Source organism: Manihot esculenta, chromosome 2 (assembly GCF_001659605.2).
Source record: "Manihot esculenta cultivar AM560-2 chromosome 2, M.esculenta_v8, whole genome shotgun sequence".
Classification (NCBI taxonomy): domain Eukaryota; kingdom Viridiplantae; phylum Streptophyta; class Magnoliopsida; order Malpighiales; family Euphorbiaceae; genus Manihot; species Manihot esculenta.
The window spans coordinates 15,860,435-15,871,767 of NC_035162.2; the positions used below are offsets into that span (position 1 = coordinate 15,860,435).

At 32.6% G+C, this 11,333-nt stretch overlaps 1 protein-coding gene across 1 annotated transcript; it reads right to left on the reverse strand.

Annotated features, from left to right (window-relative positions):
• Positions 1-4,034: 4,034 nt before the first annotated feature.
• Positions 4,035-7,915, reverse strand: LOC110609728. Its single transcript, XM_021749508.2, has 2 exons — positions 7,673-7,915; positions 4,035-4,453 (listed from the first exon to the last, which is right to left on the reverse strand). Exons 1-2 carry the CDS (start codon positions 7,743-7,745, stop codon positions 4,239-4,241), a joined length of 288 nt encoding a protein of 95 aa, XP_021605200.1. The 5' UTR covers positions 7,746-7,915; the 3' UTR covers positions 4,035-4,238.
• Between the last annotated feature and the right edge of the window lie 3,418 nt (positions 7,916-11,333).

Below are 11,333 nucleotides of genomic sequence, written 5' to 3' on the forward strand. Positions count from 1 at the left end.
TAACATATCTTTTTCAAGAAATTTTTAATTATTTTTTCTGGATATGAATGGAAGAGAAGATCTTTGGTTGAATATAATTAAAGATAAAGTTTTGTCATGAGCAAATGATAGAGCAATATTATAAAGGAAATGGAAGACAGGAAGATATGAGGATAAATAAAAGCTTAAGAGAGGAATATGACAATGTGATTCTGTTCCAATTATTCTTTCAAGGAATTAGGAACCTTCTCAAATGGAAGTCTGCAAGCTGGAAGGAAAGGAAGAGGAGGGCCTTCCTTCAAACCGGAGTGATTTTACGGTACAACCGCAATATACAACAATATAATAATATTAATAAAAAATAAAAAATAAAAATTGTTTCCACGTGTCACTTTATTAGTGGATTAGGAACTGTCCCTTTTATCTTTTACTGCATTTAGGGTTTGCTTGGTTGTCCACTTGTACTACAAAAGAAAAAGGAAGGCAAATAGGGAGGAATAGTCGCTTTCTTTTTGTCTTTTGCAAATCCAAATCTAGCAAAAACAAAACTTGTCAATAATCTCAAAGGTTCATTTCAGGAATTCTGGATATTTCTAGCTTTTCTATAAACCAGACATTTGAAATCATGTGTATTGTATAAATTTGTAGGGTGTCACTTTATTCTTTAACGGTCTCTCTTATCCGTTTCAAATAGGAGCTTTTTGTTTTGTTACATTCAGACAATAGGTCTCTCTTTCCAAAATTATTCAATGTGCAATCGTTACATGACGAATAATAGTTAGATTTTAACTATAGATTATATTAAAATTTAATAATTATAATAAAATAATTATATTTATAATAATTAAATTATAAAATTTAAACACTCGAAAATTTAATTTGATAATAAGTGTATTTGAGTAAATATGAGAGATTTCATATTCTATTCTCTTGATTTAATTCGATTCAATTTTTAATTTTAAAATTTTCAGTTATTTCAGTTCGATTCGATTATAATAAAAAAAATGAAACCGAACCGATTAACTATAATAATATATTATTTTCAATAATATAGAGAGATTATATTATATTAAAACTAAAATATTTTAATTAAATTTCAAAAAATTAAAAATAAAATATAAAAAATAAAAAATTTATTAAAAATCAAACTGATCAAATTGAATCGAACCGATCTCGGTTCGATTTGTTTTCTAACCAAAATAAAAGGAAAGAAATCTCTTACAAAGCTAAAAAAGAGAAGTTTTAGAAAAAATGAGAGGAATTTAAATGTTTTAATAGATAATATTTATTTCTCTTTAATTTAAGATGTTGATGGGAATTTTAGTCTAGAGATTTTTGAAAAAAGAAAAGAATTTGTGTTTGGCGCATATTATTATTATTATTAAAATGAATAATTTTCTAAAAAAAAAAGAGGGCATACTCTATCTAAAATGATATATTTAACAAACTGCTTTAATTATAATGTGAGCGACTTGATTTGTTGATTTCTTGACAAAAGAGAAAGAAATTCTAACTAACTCGTTTAGAAAAATATTACAATCATCAATAACCGTTCCAAAATAGAATCTAACATTTTGTACATGATCTTAAAGCTTGAATCATTCATTCCTATTTGTGTAACCAATTTATTAGCATAACACAAACCATTGCTATCATGAATTATCATAACCAAAACCAAACATACCATTTTGTTGGACTAACCATTGGAGCCTTCCATAAAGCTTCAACATGTCTAGCTGGTTGTCTTTCAATTGTTTATTGTGCTAACTGCCATTTCAAGAGTGTCGATCTTGCTCTAGAAATCACATAATGAGAATCACACTTCTTATCATTGCACACAACATCATTTCTCCCCAATCATAAACTCCATAGAATCATGAAAACCTCCTCCTTTGTTTCGGTCTATACTGCTGCAAAACAGTTGCCAGCCGGTGATAAAGCGACTGAATTGCATTCCATCCAAAAGAAGAAAGGAGCCATACTTGTTTCGCAAAGTAACACTCGTGAAGGATATGCAGATCAGTTTCTAGTTGTTGATGACAAAATGGGCAACTTACCTCGACATCAATGTGCTTGCAGCCGAGATTCATTTTGCAAGGAAGTAATTGCCTTAATATTCTCCAAACCAAAATCTGCACCTTTTCAGGGACTTGAACTTGCCATATTTACTCCATAAAAACGTTTGATCAGGAAGTTGAATATCAGCCCTTTCCATCACAATCCTATAAGTTTCCTTAACCAAATACTGACCACTTCAATTCATTTCCCAACACCATTCATCTCTGCGAGTAGTCTTTGATAATAGAATTTGCAAAATACAATCAGCATCTCTTGCATTAAAATTAGTCCGAATCAAATTTATATTCCATCTACCTTCAATTAGCGTATCAGATACATTTGTTAACTGACAAAAAATATCCGGTTCTGATTGAATGTATAGCATATTATCTAATAACCAAGGATTCCCCAAATGTTTACTTCAGTACCATCACCAATTCTTCTCATACTTCCTTCCATTAAAATATGTTTGGAAGCCAAAATGGCTCTTCAAATCTTACTTAAATTGTGACCTAACTCGGCCTGAAAAAATAATGAATCCCGAGAGTGCCTTGCCTTTATAATTTTTAAGGCTAAAGCATTGGGTTGTTGCAATATTGCCAACCTTGTTTTGCAAGAAGAGTTAAGTTAAACTGATACAAATCACGATACCCAAGACCACCTTGAACCTTCGGAATGGCCATTCTGTCCCATTTCATCCATCCATCTCATACCCTTACTATCTCTATTTCCAGATTTCAAAAAAAAATTCATTCATTACTGTTTCTATCTCTCTGCAAGTCTCCATAGGTAATAAAAACAAACTCATAATGTAATTGAACATAATCTGAGCCACAGTCTAGAGAATTTGATAGTCATTAAAAGTTATTTTGGTTAATTAAGAATTTATATTATAACCTTCTAAAATTTTAATCTTCCAATTAAATAATTCGGTAATCCAGTAGTTAATTGACCATAATCAAACCAACCATTTTCCGCCAAAATGGTTGACCTCAGTTGGCATCCAAGATGCTATGTCCTCCCTGAGCTTACCCAGAAGAAAACAAGATCACAACACCTAAAACATCTCCAATCTCCTTTTAATTATATACTAATATGCAATATTAGGTTCTTAATTCTCCATTTACCACAAGAAGCAGCTACCCTTTTCATGTAAGACAGTCGCCACACTTGCCCTGGATTAAGCCTAGCCAACAGTGAATTAGACTGATTGATCCGTCCGATGTTTTTAAATCGGACCGAAATTTAATAGAAGCATCCAATAAATTTGTACTATTCAAAGTTGACGACACCATTTCAAAAAAAAAAAAAAAAAGTTTGATGACAAATAATTAAGTTCAAAATCATTGTTTTTCATTTGTAAAGAATATATGTAATATAGTTTATTTGTCATATTAATAGTTTATACAATTTACTGTATAAATTTTTCCAAACGAAAACGAAATTGAACGTTTATAATTTGAATTTAATTAAAACCAAAATCTAACATAGTAAAAAAAACATAACTGCAACTGCTTTAAAACCGGAGCAGAACCATAAAAAATCCAGTCCTTCACCAGCCCTACCCTGGATTATACATCGAGTGCCATTCAGAAAAATCAACCACTCCTAAAATTTGTATAGTTAAAATCCAACAACAAAGTACCATAGATCCTTGCCTCCTTGGATCGAGCACTTTGTTCATTTCACCTGCCAAGTTCAGTGCCTCGAGCAAACGCAAACCACCACTGTGGTGCACACAAGTGCACAGCCATTTACCCTAATCTACTACGAAGCAAGATGAAAAAGAACAATTTAGAGATCTCTGATAAATGATAGTGGCAAATACTATTTCATGGAATCAAAATGCCTCTTCCTCACATAAAAATGGAATCATCACTGAACTAAACCAAAAAGCAACTTAACCAATAACAAAAACCAACACCATTTCTTGTGATGTGCAGCACAAATAAAACATTCGACTCCAATGCATGTTAAGCATATTAAAAAAGGCCAAGTATTTGAACACATGATTCATTCAGTATCAATTTCGTTACTGTATGATATTATTAAAACAACAAGCGTTTAAATCCTATCTGGCAGCATTAAACATGGAAAATTAACAGCAAAAATAAGCATCAAGCACCCAACTTAGAAATACCAAGAGTCCCCCAGAAATGCATTCCAAACTTGTTACTATGAGTGCACCAAGGTGTTGTGACTTAAGCAGAAGCAGTCTTCTTCTGCTGGAAATTGACAGCCCAGACAGGAACAGTGGCACCAATCATGAAGACAGTGAAAACAGCAAGAGGGATTTTGATTTTCTGATATTTCATCTTGTCCAAGTTGTACATGTGCTTTGCATGAAGGTAGTAGGGTTCATCATGGCCATGACCTCCCATCCTCTTCACTCCTGTTGAGTGGAAGCCTCTGTTCACTGTCACAGGTTACCCCAAATTACTTGTATTAGCTCAGCTTAGTCTCTCATATAAAAGACTGTTAGAACCACTTGCCAAGGGTGGTTACAACCACTTCATTCTCACTCTCAATAGAAATACTCGACTTAGCTAAAAACTTGATCCGAAATTAATAGGGTTTGGTCACAATTTTTATGTTTAATAAAATAAAGAAGAAAAAAATTCACTTCTCAGTAGAATATTTCTTAAAAGCAATTTGAAGTGACTTAAGAAACACTAGCTCATAACTACACCAGAACCTGTATCATAATAAGGTCTCTGATCCTGCCATTAATAATTAAAACCTCACTTGTTTCCAAGTACTCAGATTGAATAAAACACCTGACCCCTTGAACGCATGACCTCAATTTGACAAATGGCAAAAACATACAGCTTCACTAAAGGGGAAGGAAACAAAATTGAAAGAGCTAAACAAAAAATAAATGCAATTCAGGAGTTCCAAAAAAAAGTATTATTTCAGTTATAACTTTTTAACGAGAATCTTGCTGGCATCTATAAAATAAACTCAAGATTCATAATATTTTTTTCCTTAAACATTTACTTGCAATGGAAATCTATCTAACTAGCATCAGCCAACAAAACTTCAGTACTGCTTGCAGCCTTCAAAATACATCCAGCAGGAAGCATAGGTCATATAAGAAGTGCAGGAATCAAACACTCCATATACATAGAATACAACTGTTCAGATAAATTCCAGTTCTATGTACACAGTAGAGTGCAACTAACCCCGCACCATTTTTAAATAAAATAGACCTTCTATCATAATGTTACACTGGAGTCCTGAACTTATTTACAAAGAAAGGCTCATGTACAAGTAAAAAAATCTATTACGTCCACCTCTACATGCATATGTTAGGAATATATAATCTGCAAGACCCCATACATACAAAAAAAATACATACCCACTGTGGCAACAGGGAAGTATATGATAGTACCCATATAAACAGCTTCACTTGTGTATTTTCAATTTTCCAACCAACTATTATAGCCTAATTTAGAAACAATAAATACTCTGTCCATGGATAATATCTACAGCTGCCTAATGAACCAACATAAAAGCTAGCAGATTAAAATCATTCAAGTCACTGATAACTTGCACAAAGCTGAAAACATAATTGCATGGCAACTGCTAACATCAATGAATACTCGCTTCCAGAGAACTACCTACCACCATAATAACATCAAATATAAATATAAATATATACATATATATATATAAAGGCACTAACAATATTGTAGAATGTAACTTTACAGAGACAACATTTGGCATTTTAATATAAAGGTGGAGTGTCCGTTCAAGCCAGTCACAGACTGATATTGCAAATTAGTTGCAATAAATTCTAATCATAGCAGGAAACAAAAATGTGGAGGTGCCAGCATGCATTCAGTAACTTATTATTCCCAAACAAATCCATCTGACATTCCTAAAGATCTTCTAGGTTGCCTATATCCAGTCCTATAGCATAGGAAATTAAGCCTTTGTTTGGATGTATGAAAATAAGAGGGGAAGGAAAATAAAGAATGATTGAAATTTTCAAAGTTTGGATGGAGAGAAATATAGGGAGGACGAAAAATGGAGAGAAACATAAGGAGGATGAAAAATAACCTTTATTTAAGAGAAAATAGCAAGTTTATGAGAGGATAGTGTACTTTGTGTGTATAAAAAATAAAAAATAAAAAATAAAAAATATCCTTAGTCCTTTCTTTTCTAAAAGTGTATAGGGTAAAATTGTAAATTTTTCATAGTTTCCTTTCCTCCCTTTATTCTCTTCCCTTTACAAAAACGAAAAAACTATTTATTTTCATTCTTACCTCATTTATTTTCCTTCTATCCAAACAAAAATAAAGAAAATAACAAGGAGAAACATTCTTCAGTTTCCTTTCCCTCTAAAGACTCCCCAAACAGGGCATAAAGAGGAAACAGTTAAGATCTTTGGATTCAATAGGAGTTCACATGTCAAGGTTCACAAACAAGATGCTGATGTTCTGATACAAGTAAAAGACAAGACTGCAGAATTTTCTACAAGTGACCAGTTTAATTTTTCAGATATCATTTTGATGGGAAAATTGATCCTTACAAAATATATAGAGAAACTATGGCTTTTTATATAAATAGTATTTAGGAGTTGGTTTTGGTCTTTCCAGTGAAAGTACCAAGGCACCATGGCATTAGATGTAAAGATTCAGAAAAGAAGGAAAAATCTGAAGCTAAAACATCAGAGATTTCTAACAAGCCATATAACAAACCAAGTATATTTTGATGATCAACTCTCAGGAATTCCAAATGGATGAGAAAATAGATGCATTCATGTAAGTGCATTTGTCAAACAAGCACCTACAGGATCAGGATCCTTTAACATCAAACCTTAGAAACCAAAAACTAACACAATGTAGTCACCTCTCAAAACATAACAACGTGCAAATAAGATGCTGGAGCAAGAAGTATGTCCCATTTCAACAAAGACAATCTCAAAATAAGCATGATCCACCATAAAACCAGACATGAAACACGATCAATTCAAGACAAAATCTAAATAGCTCACTGAAGTAATCATTCATTGCAACTAATAGAGTTAAAATAGGGCACTTCATCTCATAATCATCTAGGACCCTAAATCTAAATTGAATTCATAGGTGAACGGGCTAGACTAATTCTCCCATTCTATCATATTGGTGAACCATTAGGTTTGAATAAAAACTTAAAATCTGAAAAGTTTATCAGAGAAAACAAAACTAATTACAATAAAAATAGAATTGAAGTACACCAAACACAACATGTAAATAACGCTCAAAATGAGGAATTGAAAAAATTACAGATTATGGAGATTGAAGCCATGAACTAAAAATAAATATATACATAAATAAAAGTTGTAACTTTAGTCTAAGCATTTGTATTATGGGTAAAACTTAGTCAAAAGAACTCGCCAACTAGAAAGCATTTAATGGAGCATTAGATTTCCTCTTCAACAAAACATCTAGTAAAATCCCACGATTTTAACTTCAACCTGATGACAACTTCTCAAATCACAATCCCAGAATCGCATACACAACTAATCATTACCGCGCCCAACAAGCATCAGATCCAAAAATTAATCCAAATCGAAAACGCTTCATTCATCCATCCAATAGGGAGAGGAAAAAAAAAACAAAAAGAAGATTAAGAGTTTTAGAGAAGCGACCTGACTTGGACAAAATCGACTCAGAAGCGGACAATAACTTGGAGGCAGATCTGAGACCGTTGTTCAACGCCATTGAGGATTAATCTCCTAGCAAAAATGAAGACGAAAGCTGACTTGCTTCGGCTTTAGGTTGTGAAGCGAGTTCTGATGCGTCGCGGAGTTTCTAGGGCTGCGATTGCGAGTTTTGTTTGGGCTGGATTAGGAAACCCGTCTTTTGTCGCCCAATTGACCCCGCCGCATTCAGCCCACAAAACAGAAGTTACGAGAAACATTAGCTTGGTGATTTTGAATTTTCTATTTTGATTTTTTTTTCTATTTTTTAATTTATTAAATATTCTTTCATAGGTTTTTTAACTATGCCAATGTATTTTAAAGCCCACTTAAAGGCAACAAAAATGAAAATCAAAACCTCAAAATTGAATAATGTTTTTAATCGAGCGGACTAAACGCTCTACGTAATATATTTAATGTTTTATATGGTTGCTTTATTTTTAAATCACTTTGTTTATATTTTTATATATTTCACTATTAAATTAAATTTTAATAACTTTTCTTAATAAAACATCACATATTATATTAATTCTATAGCAAATATCATGAAAAAATGTGAGAGGTGAACCACTCCAAACACTTAAATCTCACATTAAAATAACAGCTCTAACAAATTTATGAGTATATTGATTTGCAAATCATCTAACATAAAAGATAGAAAACATTATTAAAAGAAGATAAATGATGGGTATAATCCTCTGAATAAGTATTATTATGAAAAGAAGATAAAAGAGATTATACAAGCACTCCAAGGCTTAGCCTGGTGGAAAGTGCATCCTGTAACCTTAAAAGGTCTAAGGTTCGACTCCCCCAACCCCCTATTTTTAAAAAAAAAAAAGAGATTATACAATATTAAGAGTATTTAATTCTAACCGAATATTATAAAGACCCATATTCTTTAACCAACTTAGAGCCTCCCCTTATAGCAGTGGCTCTGCAACAGGAGAAGGTGGTAATTCAAGATAACTAACCATACTAGCCAACATAAAATACTCACAATGATCACGTATAATTCACCCACATCTAATTTTACCTCTTTGTAATGGCATTGCAGCATCTATATTCAGTGGCGGAGCTAGGAGCTTCCCTTTGGTAGGGCACCGGCTGCACCGCTGCGGCACCTTCATCCCCTTCAAAGCATTTTCCGGTCGCCGGTACGGCACGTGCCCCCTTGCCGTACCTTCCCTCCGCCCCTGTCTATATTACATTTAAAATAATTTGGAGGAGCTAACCATTGATTCAAATATGAAGAAGTATATGCTAAACTAGAAACTCTTAAATATTATTGTGCAATAAACCATTCCTCGTAAAAAGAAATAATGAAAAAGTTAATTTCACCACAAAAAGATACCAAAATAGTAATGAAAATTTCCGTTACTAATCATTTAAAATCTGTTACTAAAAATATTTTGTAACGAATTTGTAATGGACATTAACCATTACAGCAAATCTCGTTATTAGTGCATTAGTAATGGAATTTGTAATCCGTTACTAATTTACTAATGGATTTGTAACGGAATATTTGTTACTAAATTTGGTTTTCTTTTATTTAGTTTTAGTAACTGACTTCTTTAGTAACAGATTTTTCTGTTACAGAAATCTGTTACTAATTTTGAAAGAGCAGAAACAGTTTTTTCCGTTACTAATATGTTACTATTTTGAATGGATCAGTAACAGTTTAATCCGTTACTAATCCATTACTATTTATAAAATTACAAAAAATATTAAAAATTATATACTCTAACCAGACAATTTAACCTGTAAATATATTCAACTATTATAACTCATCTCAATAACAAATATGAAAACCAATGATATACATATCATAAGCGAACTTAAATCCAATATCATATATAATATAATATAAATCAAATCAAACATATATCCAAATATCAAGTTGAGCAATGTTAAACTAAAAAAATTAACAAATTATTTATTATCCTAGTACATATGGGCAATGAAAAAAAGAATTATAAATGTATAGTGTCCTCATCCTCGTCCTCATTATTAGCTTCATCTGCTTGATCAGGAGGCTATGCAGAAGTTCCCTCACCAGTAGTAGGAGCTGAAGGCTGACTACCTTGCCTTTAACTCACTAGCTGCATAAGCAAATCTTTCACCTGTGAGAACTCAGAGGTAATCAATCCGTATGTTTTGCTCATGCAATACTTGTTCATTATCCTTATGCTCCTGTAGCTTGCATATGAGATCAGCCATTTCATCATGAAAATCCTGATTTTGCTGAGCTGATGTGAAGGATGAACTAGCAGAAAACTTGTTTGGAAGAAAACTAAATCCTGTGATCCAAAACCGTACACCCTTCTTTTTTTCTCTCCACCCACTGCCTCAAAGTATAACTGAACCTCATCAATGCGAGATGTCTCAGTACTGTCATTATCTGTCTGTGATGCTTACTCTTTTAAAGTTGGAAAGCGGTCCTTAAAAAAATACAATGTGATATAACAGTATAAACTATAAATCAAATAATTTATTATAATTTATTGAACTTCTCACATGAATGGCTTTTGAGCGTGCATCAACAAACTTTGAGGTCCCCTTCTTCTTATGAGTAGTCTCAAATAACTCATGAAGTAGAGGATCTCTGTCTAGTTTTTCGCGCTGCAAGTTCAACATAAATAATAATAACATGCTTGAATATAAATTCACAAAAAATTGAATAAAATTTAAAGCATTTGAAAAAATTTAAGTGAAAATAAATATTACATACCATCTATTGTTGATGCCTATACTAAGATATGGATCCTCCACAATGTCTTGATGGGCCAGCGCCTTGCCCACCTGTTTTACTCTTTCTTTTATTTGAAATTTTTTTACATTTGTCTTGATACTCAGCTGCACCCCAAGCAGATTGCAATGCATCCATTACTCATTCTGACAGCGATAGTCTCTTCTCCTTCCCATTTCTTATGCTACACATAAGGCTACGGTAGCGCTCTCCAGCTTTCTTCCTCCAAGCTATATTCATAAGCTTTATTCTGCACTACTCCTTTTTGCATCTCATACTATATTATTGTGCTTTCACCATACACTCTATATTAAAATAAAAATGAGAAATATAATATCCAATTGGCAATGATTAAGAATAGAGATCAACCATTTATCAATGGAAAGAACCCTATCCCAATTAAAATAAGCATCAAAAGATCACAAATGACATGCAATAGAATAATAAAAGTATGCAATATTGTTTTTGGTTTTCAATGACAAATTGGACAAATAATAGGAACATCTGCATAATGTGTCACAAGCTTAGTAGTAACATGTAGCAAATTACAACACATTCTCCACACTACCAACTTAACCTTCCTAGGGACCCTAACTGTTAGGGTTCTAAAATCTTAGAGGGACTAAAATGTAATTTTTCCAACATGGGATTTTTCAGAAATAAGATGGGTAGAAATTAAGTATAAAATAGTAGTATCAAAAGTGTTATGTCAGTTTCTTGTAATTCCTTTTTATGTATTTATTAAGGGGGGTGTCACCTCAGACATATTTATGTCTCCTCCTGCCATAGCTCAACTTGTCCTTAAGGCTCTTTAGGGGGGAGTGACTAGTTGGCCACCAGTGGAGAATGGGTCCAGCTGGCCAC

Bases quoted from the DNA above. Each gene is read 5' to 3' on its own strand.
- LOC110609728 (XM_021749508.2), bottom strand. From the start codon at position 7,745: ATGGCGTTGAACAACGGTCTCAGATCTGCCTCCAAGTTATTGTCCGCT. The intron at 4,454-7,672 runs GTCGCTTCTCTA...AACCTGTGACAG, and splicing joins GTCGATTTTGTCCAAGTCAG to TGAACAGAGGCTTCCACTCA.